Source organism: Schistocerca nitens, chromosome 4 (genome assembly GCF_023898315.1).
Source record: "Schistocerca nitens isolate TAMUIC-IGC-003100 chromosome 4, iqSchNite1.1, whole genome shotgun sequence".
NCBI lineage: Eukaryota > Metazoa > Arthropoda > Insecta > Orthoptera > Acrididae > Schistocerca > Schistocerca nitens.
In genome coordinates, this window is record NC_064617.1 from 346,944,685 (window position 1) to 346,964,953 (window position 20,269).

The following is a 20,269-nucleotide window of genomic DNA, read 5'->3' on the forward strand; positions in this document are numbered from 1 at the left end:
CTAGTTCCTTTCTGAATCTGCCATGAGTAAGTAAGAAACATCTGTAGTGTTCAGTATACCTGCACGGAGAGTCAGCTTAATGACCCTTACATAGGTATACACTATAAAAGAAAGAAACAATAGTAAATCAAAAAGATACCATCAGTGACTACAAATTAACTAAGTGGCACATGTTGACAAACTCCTGATGAGAAAAACAAAATATATTGATAGCAAAAAATATATATATTACACACATTTTACAGCACTGTATCCATGTGGTTTTGTTTTTATTTTTATTGAACACACCGAAATCCTTACAACTTGTGCACTTCACTTGAAAGAAATAAACAAAAGATTTTTCCCTGATCCCCCTCCCCTATACTAATTATGCTACTGTCACTTCACATGTAAATTTCTTAATGTCAGGGGCCCTGAGTAGGACTACCAGAACCTCAAAGTTAAAGGTCACTGAAGGTAAACTGACCTTGTATATACGTTTCCGGAATAACTTCATGCTTCTTTGAACGTCATCTCACTTAAAAGACTTTGCCGTCTCTCGGCACTCCCCCTCCCCCCTGTCATGTATGGGGAATGTAGCAGGTGCAGTCACAGTTGGAGGTCAGTCCCACATTCCGATGCAACATTTAAAAAATAAATAAAATAAAGCCTATGTCAGAACATTTGTCATAGCTGCCCCATGCGTTTCTTATCACAAGAGTATGAAAAAACTGATCTAGTCCTCACCTTTTCTGCAAAATAATAACTCATACACCACACAAGCACAGAGTTTCTTGACACAGTCAAACATGTTCATGATTTTTTTTTTTTTTTTTTTTTTTAAATTGTGTCCCTTCGAAATGCACAGTCCACAAAATAAGCACTTACTTCTAGAACTTCAGTTGAACACTAGCAGTCTCTTGCAAACTTACATATTACATAAATTATTCATCCACATAATTCACCTTCTGCAAATATGTTAACACCTCACTAGCTTCTTCAGTATTCTCATTTGTACTTTTCTACCATCGTCTTCCTTTAAATCGAGTTATTGTACTACTGGAGCCATATGCAGTTTCATTCCTTGAAAAGCTTTCTTCAGTTTCTTTTCTACAGCCATTAGGTATCCTTTCCTAATATATTTGTCAAAGGCAAATCTGCTACATTTCAGCCATCCAAGAATTTTATAAAATACCCTCAGAGACCAAGAAAAGCTTTTAGTTGTTTCTGGCATTGTATTGATGGAAAAAATGTTTACAGCAGACAGCTTAGATGGTTCCAGTTCAGTTCCCCTTGGTGAGATTATATGCTCTAAAAATTTTATTTGTTTCTTTGCATTTCTAATGAGGGGAAGGCCACAGACACAATCAACAAATTTGGCTGATATTTGGCAAATCTCTTGTGTGCAATCTAAAATACAGAACGCTTAAGATACTCTCCCCGCTCCCACTTCCCCCCACCCATCCCCCCCACCCCATCTGTTCGTGAAATTCATGGTGCATCATTGGCTCAAAATAGACTGTTGCAACTGCTAACTATGTACCTGTAAAATAAATGCTGTTCAACAAAAGTGTTGCTGATGGAGCGACCAAGGCATATCTGGCTGGGGAGGAGGGAACCTGTGTTCGATTCCAAATACATTCTGCACCCGCCCCCCTCCCCGTATTGACATTGGTAGGAAAGGAGGGTTAATAAGGAATAATAATAAGATGTTGTTGTTGTTGCTGCTGTTGTTGTTGTCGTTGTCTTCAGTCCTGAGACTGGTTTGATGCAGCTCTCCATGCTACTCTATCCTGTGCAATCTGCTTCATCTCCCAGTACCTACTGCAGCCTACATCCTTCTGAATCTGCTTAGTGTATTGATCTCTTGGTCTCCCTCTACGATTTTTACCCTCCATGCTGCCCTCCAATACTAAATTGGTGATCCCTTGATGCCTCAGAACATGTCGTAGCAACCGATCCTTTCTTCTAGTCAAGTTGTGCCACAAACTCCTCTTCTCCCCAATTCTATTCAATACCTCCTCATTAGTTATGTGATCTACCCATATAATCTTCAGCAATCTTCTGTAGCACCACATTTTGAAAGCTTCTATTCTCTTCTTGTCCAAACTATTTATCGTCCATGTTTCACTTCCATACATGGCTACACTCCATACAAATACTTTCAGAAACAACTTCCTGACATTTAAATCTGTTGTCGAAGTTAACAAATTTCTCTTCTTCAGAAACGCATTCCTTGCGATTGCCAGTCTACATTTTATATCCGCTCTACTTCGACCATCATCAGTTAGTTTGCTCCCCAAATAGCAAAACTCCTTTACTACTTTAAGTGTCTCATTTCCTTATCTAATTCCCTCAGCATCACCAGAGTTAACTCGACTACATTCCATTATCTTCATTTTGCTTTTGTTGATGTTCATCTTATATCCTCCTTTCAAGACACTGTTCATTCCGTTCAACTGCTCTTCCAAGTCCTTTGCTGTCTCTGACAGAATTACAATGTCATCGGCGATCCTTAAAGTTTTTATTTCTTCTCCATGTATACCTACTCCAATTTTTTCTTTTGTTTCCTTTACTGCTTGCTCAGTATACAGATTGAATAACATAGGGGAGAGGCTACAACCCTGTCTCACTCCCTTCCCAACCACTGCTTCCCTTTCATGTCCCTCGACTCTTATAACTGCCATCTGGTTTCTGTACAAATTGTAAATAGCCTTTTGCTCCCTATATTTTCCCCTGCCACCTTCAGAATGTGAAAGAGAGTATTCCAGTCAACATTGTCAAAAGCTTTCTCTAAGTCTACAAATGCTAGAAACCTAGGTTTGCCGTTTCTTAATCTAGCTTCTAAGATGAGCTGTATGGTCAGTATTGCCTCACGTGTCCCAACATTTCTACGGAATCCAAACTGATCTTCCCCAAGGTCGGCTTCTTCCTATTTTTCCATTTGTCTGTAACGTATTCGCGTTAGTATTTTGCAGCCGTGACTTATTAAACTGATAGTTCGGTAATTTTCACATATCTCAACACCTGCTTTCTTTGGGATTGGAATTATTGTATTTTTCTTGAAGTCTGAGGGTATTTCGCCTGTTTCATACATCTTGCTCACCAGATGGTAGAGTTTTGTCAGGACTGGCTCTCCCAAGGCTGTCAGTAGTTCTAATGGATTGTTGTCTACTCCAGCAGCCTTGTTTCGACTCAGATCTTTCAGTGCTCTGTCAAACTCTTCACGCAGTATCATATCTCCCATTTCATCTTCATCTACATTCTCTTCCATTTCCATAATATTGCCCTCAAGTACATTGCCCTTGTATAGACCCTCTACATACTCCTTCCACCTTTCTGCTTTCCATTCTTTGCTTAGAATTGGGTTTCCATCTGAGCTCTTGATATTCATACAAGTGGTTCTCTTTTCTCCAAAGGTCTCTTTAATTTTCCTGTGGGCAGTATCTATTTTACCCCTAGTGAGATAAGCCTCTACATCCTTACATTTGTTCTCTAGCCATCCCTGCTTAGCCATTTTGCACTTCCTGTCGATCTCATTTTTGAGACGTTTGTATTCCTTTTTGCCTGCTTCATTTACTGCATTTTCATATTTTCTCCTTTCATCAATTAAATTCAATATTTCTTCTGTTACCCAAGGATTTCTACTAGCCCTAGTCTTTTTACCTACTTAATCCTCTGCTGCCTTCACTACTTCATCCCTCAGAGCTACCCATTCTTCTTCTATTGTATTTCTTTCCCCCATTCTTGTCAATTGTTCCCTTATGCTCTCCCTGAAACTCTGTTCAACCTCTGGTTTAGTCAGTTTATCCAGGTCCCATCTCCTTAAATTCCAACCTTTTTGCAGTTTCTTCAGTTTTAATCTACAGTTCATAACCAATAGATTGTGGTCAGAGTCCACATCTGCCCCTGGAAATGTCTTACAATTTAAAACCTGGTTTCTAAATCTCTGTCTTACCATTAGATAATCTATCTGATACCTTCTAGTATCTCCAGGATTCTGCCATGTATACAACCTTCTTTCATGATTCTTGAACCACGTGTTAGCTATGATTAAGTTATGCTCTGTGCAGAATTCTGCCAGACGGCTTCCTCTTTCATTTCTTATCGCCAATCCATGTTCACCTACTCTGTTCCCTTCTCTCCCTTTTCCTACTGACGAATTCCAGTCACCCATGACTATTAAATTTTCGTCTCCCTTCACTACCTGAATATTTTCTTTTATCTCATCATACATTTCATCAATTTCTTCATCATCTGCAGAGCTAGTTGGCATATAAACTTTTACTACTGTAGAAGGCGTGGGCTTCATGTCTATCTTGGCCACAATAATGCATTCACTATGCTGTTTATAGTAGCTTACCCGCACTCCTATTTTTTTAATTCATTATTAAACCTACTCCTGCATTACCCCTACTTGATTTTGTATTTATAACCCCTGTATACACCTGACAAAAAGTCTTGTTCCTCCTGCCACCGAACTTCCCTAATTCCCACTATATCTAACTTCAACCTATCCAATTCCCTTTTTAAATTTTCTAACCTACCTGCCCGATTAAGGGATCTGACATTCCACGCTCCTACCCGTAGAAGGCCAGTTTTCTTTCTCCTGATAACGACATCCTCTTGAGTAGTCCCCACCCGGAGATCCGAATGGGGGACTATTTTACCTCTGGAATATTTTACCGAAGAGGACACCATCATCATTTAACCATACAGTAAAGCTGCATGCCCTCGGGAAGAATTACGGCTGTAGTTTCCCCTTGCTTTCAGCCGTTCGCAGTAGCAGCACAGCAAGGCTGCTTTGGTTAGTGTTACAAGGCCAGATCAGTCAATCATCCAGACTGTTGCCCCTGCAACTACTGAAAAGGCTGCTGCCCATCTTCAGGAACCACACGTTTGTCTGGCCTCTCAACAGATACCCCTCCGTTGTGGTTGCACCTACGGTATGGCTATCTGTATCGCTGAGGCATGCAAGCCTCCCCATCAATGGTAAGGTCTATGGTTCAATGGGGGGAGAGGGGGGGGGGGGGGGAATAATAAGATAGGCCAATAAATTTTCTCAAACACATTGGATTAACAATTAATTATAACAACTGTACTGCCGTGGCTGGAACAACGCACCACAGGCCTCTGTTATGATTGCAGTTGGGGGGCATGGCACTGGCGGCAGTGGGACAGGACAGTGCCTTCTCTCAGTAACTATCCCCAGCTATGGCTGTTGGTGTCAGCGACTCAAGGTCCCCGACTCTGGCTCTGATCATGGTGTTTATGGAGGCAGTGTCCTTGGGCGATGACAACAGTGCATTATCACAGCGCACCCCAGGTAATGACTCCCATTATAGGCACCTGCCTGTTGACACTGTCTGACGATAGTGACGGTGGTCACTACAGGGACAGCATCACTCTGGTGCTTTATGATGGTAATCGTTATGATGACTGCGAAGATACTGACGACTCCGAACTGGTAGCGGTGCTGAGTGACACAGGCGCTGTGTCAGTTCAGTGCCTTATAACGGCCAATGATGAGTTGACTGTGGTCCTTAAATACGGCTTTCTGCCACTGATGTTTGCGATTCTTTCTCCCCAGTAGGTCAGTGAAATATTCTAGTGTTGCTCAGCTATCATAACTGACCGATTACTACCCACAATGTCGACACCTTGGCATGTGGCGAACTGCTTCTTGTAATGTCCTCTGCTGGTTGGTGACATAGTGTTCTCCTTCGTGTTGCTTAACTTGGCGCTCCACCGACCCACTTGCGTCACGGTACCATACCACTGAGGTGCGCAACAGAATGTAACACTTACAACTTCTGGCTTCAGTATTCTTTCATATTTTAACTAACTGCATTACTCTAAAACACCTACCTTTAACTAACTTAATCGCTCTAATCATTTGATCCTCTACACTCACCATCTAGGAAAATATGCATTTCTGGACCCCGTATATGATGGTGAAAAATTCTCAGTATTCAGTTATCTATTGATCTTGAGTGTATTGCGAATCATCAACTTTAGGGGTGGTTTTCTCAAAACCAGAGGGACTTTGAGCCATAGTATCGTAGAGGCTTTTATTTTAGGTTGTACATAAGCGACCTGCCAATTATGAGGAAAATCGGTTGCCCATGTCTGAGGCCTTCATCTTGTAGGTTCAGTGCCACTCTCACATTTCTGATATATTTGTAGTACTTCTCCTGTGATGGGCAGATTCTATGTCACTGTTGAACAATGATATTGTCAATAAAATTTATCACCTTTCTTAACTTCGTTATCCAGTACTTGATGTAATGCCATTATAAACACCAGTAGCATGGGCTGTTAAAGAAAAGTACTGCGTATTTGCGACTGTTAGGATCCATTCACAGCCACTAATAGCTGCTCATTAAATCCATACTAGTTAAGACGTGTGCGCTTTTGAAATGTTGCGGTAGTTCCTCCATATTCTTAAGCTGACCTCATTGTGGCACGATTATTTTACTTATTTCTCACGCATCAATGACTAGGCGTAGCTACCATCCTTTTACGACTGCGTGTAGTGGTTTACAGTACCCACTCTCTGATCTCTCAGTGATATCTTCTTTCAACAATATGGAAGGGATAGATTGGTACTCACCACATAGAGAAGGCTTTGAGTTGCAGGCAGGTACAACGAAAAACACTGTTAAAAGAATTAAGATTTCAAACAAAGTCCTTCTTCCAAAATAGAAAACACACACAGTCACACATGTACACAACTCACAGACTCCTGGCCACTGGACCCTGGAGCTTGACTGCATGTGCATCTGATGTGAGCAGCAATCTGTGGATGCAGTGGGGGCTAGGAGGATGCATGGATTGGAGGAGGGTAGCAGGGTAGGGTTGGGTGAAGATGCTGTGCCGCCAATGGGAGTTTGCAGGGATGTGGTGGGGGCAACATAGAGCTGCTAGATTGGTGTTTGGGGTTCTGCAGGGGGGGAGGGGGGGGTAGAGGAGGGAAGGGGAAAAGTAGTAGCTGTGTTGGTGGAATAGAGGGATAGAAGGTCCATGTAGTGCTAGAGGGGAAGCAGGGAAGGGGATAGGTGATGGAGGACAGGGACTAGCGAAGGCTGAGGCCAGAGGGTGTTGTGGAATGAAATAAATGTTACAAGTGAGAGACTATCTGTTTATTCTTTGTATGAGTGGCATTTGCGTGAAAAGGCCTTAACGGCAAGATACTGACACAAATTGTGTGCAGAAGAATGGAAAGACGAGTAAAGGCTGTAAATAAATAAATAAATGTCGTGTGACGAGGGCCTCCCGTCGGGTAGACCGCTTGCCTGGTGCAAGTCTTTTGATTTGACACCAATTCGGCAACTTACGCGTGAATGGGGATGAAATGATGATGATTAGGACAACACAACACCCAGTCCCTGAGCGGAGAAAATCTCCGACCCAGCCGGGAATCGAACCCAGGCCCTTAGGATTGACAGTCTGTCGCGCTGACCACTCAGCTACTGAGGGCGAACAAGGCTGTCATTAGGGATGATCAGTTTGGGTTCCAGAGAAATTTAAAACGTGATGCAATACTGTCCTTATGAGTGCTATCCCTGCTATACTAAGGCAGCCAGTGCATAGTATGTACTAATATTAGGAATATCACTCTTCTCCTATGTACTATGATTCAGATCTTTTCGTATATAATGCTACCTTAACAATGTGAATCTTTCCCTAATATAATACCTCCCCTTTTAATCAATGCATATCATTCATTTGACACAATTTAATGATACAGGGGTTTCATCATTCGTTTTGAGAAAAAACATATCCCCATCACCTAATTTATTTCTTAGCTGATGTAGAATTTTGTTAACCTATGTGTCCAGTGTACTAATTAAAGTACACCTGTGCATATCTGGTTTACCATAAAAGTTTGGAAAAATTGTACCCAAGACACTTCTCTATTGTTTTCTTTCTTCTCTGTCAATAGATGCTAAAATTTGGCCCGTATCAGTACTAGTTGACATTCTTGTCTCCCCCTCCCATTGTTTCCACTTTCTCATCTTTCATACCGTGTATGTATCTTTTAACTTGGTTGTTTTGTGTTTCTTGTTACTTAACTTAGAAACCTTAAAGAATTTGTAACTTCCCTTGGCTCCAGTATTCCACAGTTTTGTATATATTTTCATTAATAAATTTATCCAGCATCATTTTCTAGTGACTGTAATCTACTTAGCTTCAGCAGCTGATGATTTAAGCTGTCAACTTGTTTTGTTATGCACTTGTTTACAATATTTTATTGCCAAAGCTTATTCTTTAATCCCCCTTGTAATTTTACAACTATTTCTGTTTACAGTTCTTAACTGTTTTCTTTTTCATTCTATAACCTTTTGATCAGTTTATTCCTGAGAGAATTAAGAGAAACTACAGTTTTCAATAACTATTTACCTCCATCATATTCCTCTTTAGTGGCTCAAAATATGATTCTTTTGCAATTCATAATGCACTTATGACACTGGTTCCAAGGCCTTTTTCATGTGTGTTTCTATTTTATTCAGTTTATTACTTTCAATAGGTTACATAGTGGCCATAGCATTTGTTCCACCCCTCACATTCTTAGGACAATCCCTTCCTCTCGTATTAAGAGGCGGCTATTTTGACCACATGGTAGTCTACACATTGTAATGGTGGTTCATAGAGGCAGGGGTCTTGAACCACTCCTGAAATCTGAGTGTTGAAGAACCTCAGCCGCCCTCTCAGGTAAGAGCTCCTGCAGTTGTGTATTCAACAACATCAAGTTACCAATCATGGCAGACTTGTGAAGTTAACAGTTGAGAAGCAGAAGTTCACCGAGCAAGACGGCACAGTGGTTAGCACACTGGACTTCCATTGGGAGGACGTCAGTTCAAACTCGCATCCGACCATCCTGATATAGCCTTTTTGTGATTCCCCTAAATCGCTTCAGGCAAATGCTGGGATGGTTCGTTTGAAAGGGCACGGCCAACTTCCCCATCCTTCCCTAATCTGATAGGACCGAAGACCTTTGGTCCCCTCACGTACACCAACAACAGCAGCAGAAGTGCACACTCAACACATACAAGTTGACTTCCAAGTCAGAAGAAATACTCCATGTGTCTCAAATTCAGTTGTCATTAAACACTTTTTGTAATACCTTTTCTAACTTAAAATCGCAATTTGTGTCATCCTGAATCTGGTTCCACAGCCTCCAGCTTACTCCTTAGCATCATTGGAGAGTAATTTATTTCAGATTTTTACTTTGCCTTACTTAAAATCATTATTAATTGTTCCTTTCATTTGGTATTTCTTTTGACTGTGGAATTATTCTCAGAAAAAGGTCTCGTTTAGCGTATATTCATTAAAATAGTTGTGTAAAGATTTTGCTTGTAATTTTTATGCAACCATGCTAATGGTGAAATGAGCCTTTCAGCTTGTCTGCAATCCAAATATTGGATTATTCTTTCTTATGGAGAACAAAGACATGTAATTAACAATATGTCTAAATAACTTTGTAAATGTTCTTTACTTTTTCATAAAGTATAAAGTGCTGTATAAACTTCATTTACCATCATTTAGTTTTGATCAGCGCAAAACATTTTGTGTGCACATTTTTTTAGTCATAATCCTTTATAACCCACTTAACCCACTTCTTCTTTGTGCTGTATAGCAGCCAGACTGATCATATTTGTAGTATTGTCTCCTTGTCCTCACATAACCCCAAGTAATCTCTTGGCCACTGAATTCATTCCCATAAAGGACTTCAAACAGAATACCTGCAAGAATCAATACAAAATAATTCCAGCTGCTACTTAAAATTAAATTTTTTTCTCATGTATTTTAACATTTGCTAACTAAATACTTTTTTAAAAAAACTTACATGACAATTTTAGTTTCTGTCTACCAATCTGTTTCTTCATAAGCAGCATAATATAAATTGTAAGAAAATTCATAATTTTCCGCTATATTGTAGACAAAAGACTTTTAGGAGTAATGTTATTTATTTTTAAAATTTAATTTTATCTTTATCATTGCTGTGAGAGCAATAAATATGTCCTCAGTCGTAGCAAATATTAGATTCCTGCAAATGATCATAACAGTGACACTGTGAATAAACGAGCCTTGTCTTCCTGCATTTAATGCACATCCATTTGACAGATACATTATTTGTCACAGCTGCCTACATCATACGCCAAGTTGTGGAGGGCCTTTTATACCTCCACTCTTTTGGAATTCTCCACCGAGACATGTCACTGGCAAACTTGCTCCTCAATGCTGACATGCATGTTGTAAGTAATATTTATATCTTCAGTTGTGTGATGTGCATTATATTCGTTGTATTTGTTCATAAATGAAGAAATTTTTTTCCAGAAAATTGCTGACTTTGGCCTAGCTACACAGCTGACACGTCCAGATGAGAAGCACATGACTATGTGTGGTACACCAAACTACATATCTCCAGAGGTTTGTTACAAGTATTTCTTTTTTATTATTTTCTTAATATACACTGAGTTGGCAAAAGTCACAGAATAGTAATATGCACATATACAGATGGCCGTACTACCACGTACATAAGGCATAAAAGGACAGTGTATTGGTGGAGCTGTCATTTGTACTCAGGTGATTCATTTAAAAAGGTTTCTGACATGATTATGGCTGCATGATGGAATTTAACAGACTTTTAACATGGAATTGTAGTCAGAGCTATATGCATGTTACATTCCATTTCAGAAAACATTAGGGAATTAAGTATTTCGAGATCCAAAGTGTCAAGGGAGTGCCAAGAATACCAAATTTCAGGCATTACCCGTCACCACGGACAACGCGTTCACTTAGTGACTGAGAGCAGTGGCGTTTATGTAGAGCTGTCAGTGCTAACAGATGCGCAACTTTCTGTGAAATAACTGCAGAAATCAATGTGTGATGTACAATGAATGTATCTGTTAGGACAGCGTGGGGAAATGTTGCATTAATGGGCTGGGGCAGCAGACGACTGACATGAGTGCCTTTAGTAACAGTATGACCGTGCCTGAGGCACCTCTCCTGGGCTTGTGACTGTTTCAGTGGGACCTACACAACTTGGAAACTGTGGCCTAGTCAGATGAGTCGTGATTGCAGTTGGTAAGAGCCGATGGTAGGGTTTGAGTGTGGCACAGATCCCGCAAAGCCTTGAGCCCAAGTTGTCAACAAGGCACTGTGCAAGCTGATGCTGGCTCCGTAATGGCATGGGCTGTTTTTGCATTGAGTGGACTGGTTCTTCTGGTCTAACTGAACCACTCATTGTCTGGAAATTGTTATTTTCGGCTACTTGGAGACCATGTTCCCAAACAATGATGGAACTTTTGTGAATGACAGTGTGCCGTGTTAACAGGTGACAGTTGTTGTCAATTTGACAACATTCTGGACAATTCAAACTAATGATTTAGCCATCCAGATCACCCAATGCGAATCCTACCAAACATTTATGGAACATAATCAGGAGGACAGTTTGTGGACAAAATTCTGCACCTGCAACACTTTCACAATTATGGATGGCTAAAGAAACAGCATGGCTCAATATTTCTGTAAGCCCATGCCATGTTGAGTTGCTGCTGCATACCATTCAAAAGGAGGTGCGACACCTTATTAGGAGGTATCCCATAACTTTTGTCACCTCAGGTGTGTGTGTGTGTGTGTGTGTGTGTGTGTGTGTGTGTGTGTTGCTTAAATATGTCAGTGTGTGTGTGGAATAGCTCATGAATTCTTAGTTATATGCCCACCAGGGGATTATTCTTTATATGCATGATGCTCCTGTCATATTCAGTGGCAGTGTGGTTTTCTCAGTGACTGGAGCAACCTACTGTATTTTATCATATGGTATGTCATCACTCAATTTTCCATCTTTTAATTTTAACGTAATCTGCATTGCTTCACTTTTAACTTCAAAACTTACTTGGCCTGAAGATCTGATGATTACTGGTACCAGCCTAAACTAGCAATTTATTATTGAAATAGTGTGTGATAGTGCCAGGAAATAAAGCATTTCCAAAATAAGTCAGCTGAGTTGCAGTTATAAACGGGAAAATTGAATTCTGTAGTATTTGTCTCATACTCCCCCCTCTCCCTCTCTCTTTGTGTGTGTGTGTGTGTGTGTGTGTGTGTGTGTGTTTCTCTGATTTGCCTACAACAGTTGTTAGATTTTGGATATGTATTGGAATGAATGTGAATGAGCAACACTGAGTTTTATCTGCCTGCTTAGGGATGTTGTAGTTGGGCTAGAATGAGTGTGCCAAACTTTGCATCCTCGTAATGTTTCATTCATGATGTTTTAAATTAGTTGGGACTATGAATGTTACAAAGCATCTGTAATAGACACTTCCCCTCTCCTCAGCACATACCTTGTTTATGTAAGTGAACTTTGTCCTTTATATAGAATCTTTTTCTTTTTCTTGTTTGACTTGACAGCAAATGATTTTCTCTGTTTGTACACAACATTGAGAAAACCATAATGTGTAGATGACGACGACGACGACGATGATGATGATGATGATGAAAGAGCTCATAGCAAGAGGATCGGAAGACAACCTGACTGACGATTTGCATTGTTATGTTAAAAATGATATGGATTGAGTAGAAGCAACATCACACCTAAATCAGAGATTCATGGAGATTTCACAGGGCCATGGCTGGCTGGCTATGTGTAAACACAGCTGTCATCTAATGTTCAAGAGTAGCTTGGGTTGCTGTTCACTACAGCAGAGCCATATTTCTGTTTTGTGTGTGTAGTTGCGTTTTTTCATTCAGTCATTCATTCCACCACTGTCTCTAGAATCCATGAACCAGGAGAACCTTCAAAATTGTCAAAGTATATATAAACAATTGGAAAAATGCTGCTATCGGAGCACAAAAAAAATGCGAATATGTTCCTGTTTATTTCAAAGACTCTGATTGAAAAGTGTGGTACCAGCTGCCTCATTCTACCTTCCTTAGAACCCTTTAAAATTTTTGTGCTTTCTTTAACATGCAACTCACCTCGAACTCCCACAGGCTCCATTAATTGTAACTTGTTCATACCCACTAGTCCATCACTGTAAGTGGCTCATACCCATTCTCTTCCAATCGCTCTTTCTCATTCACGCATTCAGGCCAACTCAATGTCATTATCTCTTTGTGCCTTTCAGTCATTGTCTCCTGTGTCACAGCCACAGTTCACTTCATACTGCCCTATTAGTACAGTAGTACAGTCTCCTCTCACTCTCACTGTCTCTTACTGCTAATATTGCATTCCTCCCTTCCTACCGCTGCTTGCTCTACTCATTGTCACTATCTTTCTCTTCCTCATTGTCATTGTCATATACTCAGTCTCTCATTATCACTGGCTCTCACCTAGTTCCACTTCCTCTTCTCTCCTCCCTCCCACCGGCACTATCTCCTTCATTCTTTTCGTAGCACCATTCTGTCACTTGTTAGCTACGTTCTACTGTCTCAGTGTCTGTCTCGTTTGCTCTTTCTGTAACACAACCACTGTTTACTATCTTCCAGTGTTTGTTACTTTTCCATCTCTTTGCCAATTCCACTGTCTTCTACTCTCTCAGCAGAAAAAGTGCAATTATGTTTAAATGCCAAAATGTTTTGGGAAAATTTTAAAGGTGCTAAAATAATGCAAAACTAATTTTACATCTCAGACCGCATGCTACATGCAAAAATATTTGGCATGTGCTTCAACATGCAGTTTCCAGGTAATAACGGAGACACTTAACAGCATATTTCTCCGTGCTGCATTTTTTTATAAACTACATTTTTGCCTCCCACTGGTTTTTACGTGTGTATTTAATGTGTACAATTGGGTAACTTTTAACTCGTGTATCTCAGTAATGGATAAAGATATGAAGAAAATTTTCTAGTTTGTTCGAGACCAGAATCGTAGGAATACATCGTAAAAATTATAGCCATTTGCTGAGCATAGCCATCTTGGAATTCACATCTGGGTTTCTGTTTAAAAAAAAAAAAAAAAAGCTTGTTTTTCAGGTGTTCCTCAATAACAGATAAAATTTTTTTTTTTTTTTTTTTGGGGGGGGGGGATGGCTCCTCTAGATAAGTGCCTAGAGAATATACCACTAAAATATGAGCAATTTGCAATGTTATTTATTATTTAGATTTTGCCTCATCGGATTTTGCATGTAGAAATGGGGTAACTTTGAATGTCTATATCTTGGAAACTAATAAAGGTATCAAGATTTTTTTTCCCCAGGTTTTACAAGATCAGGCTCTTAGGAATATATTGTAAAAAATTTGCCCATATGCTGTGCGTAGCTATTTTGGAATGAAAATGTAGTTTTAAAAAATCTTTTTTTGCAGTTTTCTGAGAAACCGTCCATGAATTAATGGTGCAGTTCCATCAAGCCCACCACAAACCACACCAGATGGAGGGGGGGGGGGAAGAAAAAAAAAACGAATCAACCAATTTGCTCAGTTTGCCTAAGCTGGAGGAAATGTGTAACATTCATACTTTGACCCTGTACTGGAGGATAGTGACTCCAAGATGATCGCTCTGTTGCATTTACAAATGGTCCTGAGCCCAAGGACTATCGAAAACACTTGACCCTACCTTTTTATCACCAATAGAACCTGAAATATTAACTCCGGAAAAATCCCAATTCTATGCGCGGCAGGAACATATTAGATATGCATGCTGTCACGTGCATAATGATTAACAAAAGCAACCAAGTCATACATACCTAATCTGTACGTTGTATTAACAGTATACTAACACTATACTAAGTCTGACAACCCCTGGCTAACTAAACAATCTGTCTAAACGCACATGCTGTAAATGACACAAGGTTGCCGTTGCATTGTCAATATAAGTATATACTAATATAATAGAGGGAAACATTCCACTTGGGAAAAATATATCTAAAAACAAAGATGATGTGGCTTACCAAACGAAAGCGCTGGCAGGTCGATAGACACACAAACAAACACAAACATACACAGACCTGCCCAAACTCTTCGTCTTTGAATATGTCTGCTTGTGTCTGTATGTGTGGATGGATATGTGTGTGTGTGTGTGTGCGCGAGTGTATACCCGTCCTTTTTTCCCCCTAAGGTAAGTCTTTCCGCTCCCGGGATTGGAATGACTCCTTACCCTCTCCCTTAAAACCCACATCCTTTCGTCTTTCCCTCTCCTTCCCTCTTTCCTGACGAAGCAACCGTTGGTTGCGAAAGCTAGAATTTTGTGTGTATGTTTGAGTTTGTTTGTGTGTCAATCGACGTGCCAGCGCTTTCGTTTGGTAAGTCACATCATCTTTGTTTTTAGATATAAGTATATACTAATGTTGACAACATAACCGAAACCTTAATGCCACCACATGTAGCATATGCATTTAGACACTGGATTGTTAATACTACCAAATGCATTATGAAAAGATGTGTAATTGTTGTTACAAGGAAATAAAGGAAGATAATTAGTTAATATCTTCTTATGCAATGGCAATATATCCTTTTTTTCCAGACTGAAGGGTTTTATGACTCAGGTGGTAACTAAGTTTCAAATCTTGATTGAGATTTGTCCTTTGAATTAGGTATAGCTCTCTCTTGCTAGCACAAGAGAGAGCTAGGAGTTGCTTGTCAATTGCCCTTTGTTTGTTTTTTGGGAAAGCAAGACTGAAAGTGTAAGTATGTGTTTAAGAAAGTGTTAATTTGTCATCTACACCGTCTGCTTTATCAGTTCCTCATAGCTTTATCAGTTTCTCGTTGCTGTTCGTCCCGTAATTTCTCTCTACACATCATGAATGGGCCATTGTTTATGTTTTTGTGGTACAGTAAATTTCTTCAGTGTTCTGCATGTAACTAATCATTATATTTTATTGTTAATTTTCAGTCATCGTGATGAAATGTATCAATGACCACCGTTTAAGTATAAATCAGTCAGTGCCTATTGCACTATGTCCTTCAATCCTCTTAGGAAGTTATACTGTGGGACACGATCCAAAGCTACATATATCTCTAGGCATGCTCGATCAATTCTATTTTGCGGAGTATCAACACTCAACATTCCCTAACATTGATTTTCCACTTAAATCTCTATACTTTATTGCAACTATCTCTTGCCGCTTTATGAAGCTTAAGATGTTTCCTGCCAGTAGCTTTTAAACTGTCAGTGAGCTTATGCCTTTTTCTAATGCTCTCTTATGGCACAGATTTCGAACAGCTGCTCACCATGATATGCAGTAATCTGAAGGGTCTGGGACATAACTCCATTTCTTGCATTATAGCCACTCTCCCTTTTGTCTTACAGTTTCTACAGTAGCACAATATGCTGATGTAGTCATCAAAATGAATATGTTGTATTTCAGCAATTTCCACATGACCTTGTAATGTGTACAGCATATACACTGATGTTCCATTGATTCTTTTTTTTTCCTGTATGAATATGAGAAATTTATTTTTGTTAATATGACTTCTCGTGTTGGAAGGCACTAAATTCATTTCCTTTTATATTCATCGAAACAACTACTAGCAAAACAGAATATCTCAGCTTGAACCAAGCCACAAATTTTAAAGAAAATGCATTTAATGCCTGCCAATGAAACATCAGAAGACTCATTAATAAAAAGATGAACTTCTCTTACTCAGTAAGTGATAGACAAATGGAATAGCAGTAGATATGTTGTTCATGTTAGAAGATCATATGGAAACTCTTATTCTGCAGCTCCGTCTTTCAGATGATTCTGTCCTAAAAACACTTAAGAGAATATGTTGGAAGTCTGTGGGATACTATGGATGCTTCTTTGGTCACTGCAGTTGGAAGACGAGAATATATCAACTATAGCCTGCAACTATGTAGGAGACTAACTTAAAATACATAGAAGAAGGTGCAAAGGTGCCACATCATAAAGTATGAAATCCCTCTGATAACTGGAGCTGGAGTGACAGATACTTATACACAGGCAGTCTTGAAAGAAGTGAAAACAGACGGTCCCACAAAATATCCAACAGTGTCAAGAAAAGTAAATGTAATTTCTCTCGTCAGAACGACATGGGAAGGGAAGGAAAGATAGATGGGCGTGCAAGATACTCTATCTCATTCCTCCATAGGCTCAGCGCCTTTGGAAAATTACTACTATGTTTGTAGCAATGATAGTACAGGGGTATCCATATTATCTTACTTGATCTGTGAAGCAAATGAAACACAGTTTTAAGTGAACTTAATGGAAAAATTTTGTTGCCGCGATACTAACAACCAATACACTTGGATCTGAAATAAAGGTGCATTTGCTGTTAGAAAATTAATAACCAGTGTAACTAGTACATTATTCAATCTGTGCTTCATGGTTAATATCTTTTTAAGGTTCTGTACTTCAGTTAGTAAAAATGGAACCCTTACGGGATCGCTTTGTTGTCCATCCATCTGTCTGACCGACCAACTGTTAAGTCTGCTTTCTCTTAGAAACGCATAGACATATCAAGCTGAAATTTATGTCACATACTAAGGTCTAAGGTCCCTTGGTGGTGTAAAAAATTTAGACTTCTAAATCAATGCAAACAAACAATACAGACATTTATGTCACATATTTTGATGCTTTCAAACTCCCTCATCAAAACCTATTGACATACAATCATAAAATTTGGCTGAAGAAATGAATTAAAATTTGTGCTGCAGCCGCGACTTGAACCCAGGTCTCCTTGCTTACTGGACAGAAATACTGACCATTATACAACTGCAGCAGCATGCTCAACATTGCTGCATGAACTACCCAAGCTGAGTGCCCTCCTCAACCCAAACTTCAAGACACTTGGGGAAAATATAAGGTCTATAAGATCACCGCAGTAAAGGAAACAAAAGAAAAATTCGGAGTAGGTATTAAAATCCATGGAGAAGAAATAAAAAATTTGAGGTTCGCCGATGACATTGTAATTCTGTCAGAGACAGCAAAGGACTTGGAAGAGCAGTTGAATGGAATGGACAGTGTCTTGAAAGGAGGATATAAGATGAACATCAACAACAGCAAAACGAGGATAATGAAATGTAGTCGAATTAAGTCGGGTGATGCTGAGGGAATTAGATTAGGAAATGAGACACTGAAAGTAGTAAAGGAGTTTTGCTATTTGGGGAGCAAAATAACTGATGATGGTCGAAGTAGAGAGGATATAAAATGTAGACTGGCAATGGCAAGGAAAGCTTTTCTGAAGAAGAGAACTTTGTTAACATCGAGTATAGATTTAAGTGTCAGGAAGTCATTTCTGAAAGTGTTTGTATGGAGTGTAGCCATGTATGGAAGTGAAACATGGACGATAAATAGTTTGGACAAGAAGAGAATAGAAGCTTTCGAAATGTGGTGCTACAGAAGAATGCTGAAGATTAGACGGGTAGATCATATAACTAATGAGGAAGTATTGAATAGGATTGGGGAGAAGAGAAGTTTGTGACACAACTTGACCAGAAGACGGGATCGGTTGGTAGGGCATGTTCTGAGGCATCAAGGGATCACCAGTTTAGTATTGGAGGGCAACGTGGAGGGTAAAAATCGTAGAGGGAGACCAAGAGATGAATACACTAAGCAGATTCAGAGGGATGTAGGTTGCAGTAGGTACTGGGAGATGAAGAAGCTTGCACAGGATAGAGTAGCATGGAGAGCTGCATCAAACCAGTCTCAGGACTGAAGACCACAACAACAACAACAACAACAAAGATCACTGCATGTACAGGACTTCCCCATTACGTCCAACATTAGAGTGCTGTTCCAACATCAGAGAGCCCTGGAAATAGTGACAGTTTAGGGGGAAAATAAGCTGAAGATATGAGCTGAAGTTTGTGTTGGGTATGGCACTTGGGTAGTCCGTGCAGCAATGTTGACCATAGTGCTGCGGTGGTGTAATGGTCAACATTTCTGCCTAGTAAGCAAGGAGACCTGAGTTTGAGTCCCATGACAGCACAGATTTTAATTCATTTCTTCAGCTTCCATCATTATCGTAATAAAATTAAAACATTATTGGAAGTCTTGGAATTCAGTGACCAATATCCTGATCTACATGAAAAAAAGACGGGATTCACATCACTGGAATAGTTAGTTTACTTGACAATAATTATGCTAGTCCATAGCCACCGAATCATAAGTTCAGTCTACCAACCAGTCCCCACCTCCCCCTGCTGCCCTCCCCCACTCCTGCTCCCAGGACATAGTCAGCTTGGCAGAACAGAAGCATAGTCCACTTCGTTATTTGGGAGGGTCCAGAAATATAGTGTCGTCATCAATGGATATAGTGACTAGGTAAGAAGTAAGAAAATGATGTCGACTGACTCGGAGAATAAGAACAAACTAATGGTCGCTTGGGAATAAATGGGGCAGCTATCTGTTCTTTTGTGATGGGTCAGGCGGAGATTCTATGTGGCAGCAAATAAACCTCATCTCTTTGAATATGTCCATTAAAAGACTAGTATTAGTGCCCATGGGACAGTTGTAAAAGCAATGATCGCTGAAAGAACAAAGACCATCTGAAAAGTGAAGGAATATATACATATTTAGCAAGTTAGACAAAGAAGCAGTAGTGTCACATCTCAAACAGGAACTCAAAATAAGAGTTTATTTTTACCCACCTCCACCAACTGTTGTAAAGATGTTCTCAGTGTGAAGGTTGGTTTGAACACTACGGCACTTTTCTAGGCATGGTCATATAGGAGTCATCCCTCTATCATATGAAAGTGACTTATGCAGTCAGTTATAAGGGTACTTACAGGTTTATATGGGATCCAAACTGTGGTAACACTTAGAATTTTTCACATATAAAATAGATGTTACCATGGATGAAAGAAACAAATTTGTAATGGAAAAACCCAAGAACTGACTGAGAGTTGAACTCTGGACCTATGGCTGTGTAGTGTGACACTTAGCCGCTGAGCTACACTTTGGCTATACTTTGTAGAGCTATACTCGTTTTATGTATAGCATTCTGTGTGAGCAAGTAGCCAAACTGCCGAACTGAGACCAACTGCAAACTTGACCATCCAGGTACCGAACATGCTGCTCACTACAATACAAATGACTTAACAGCTGCTTCAACATTTAGTCAATTTGGATACTCCTTTCCAGCACAAGTTTCTCTCAACTACACAGGTGGAAATTATCTCTCCAGTATATCTTTCGCTCTCATGATCCCCCTGGCCTAAATCTCCCCTAACCTGTTTCCTACTTCATTTCCTTCCTCTCATATCTCTATGTCTTTCATCCCCCTTCCAAATCATATACTGCCTTCTCCCACCACTCTTCCTACCCCCCACCCCCCAAAAACACCCCTGTTTTCTCCTTTTCTACCCCTCTCCCTCTCACTTCCCCAACTC

The 20,269-nt window shown here is 39.9% G+C and overlaps 1 protein-coding gene across 2 annotated transcripts in view; it reads left to right on the forward strand.

The window, feature by feature from the left end:
- Positions 1-20,269, forward strand: part of LOC126252889 (serine/threonine-protein kinase PLK4) — a 245,329-nt gene that overhangs the window by 97,848 nt on the left and 127,212 nt on the right. For both annotated transcript variants that reach the window (XM_049953858.1, XM_049953859.1), the window contains 2 exons: positions 10,126-10,238; positions 10,321-10,413. In XM_049953858.1, coding sequence (XP_049809815.1) covers positions 10,126-10,238; positions 10,321-10,413 — 206 coding nt within the window. The remainder of the gene's footprint in view (positions 1-10,125; positions 10,239-10,320; positions 10,414-20,269) is intronic.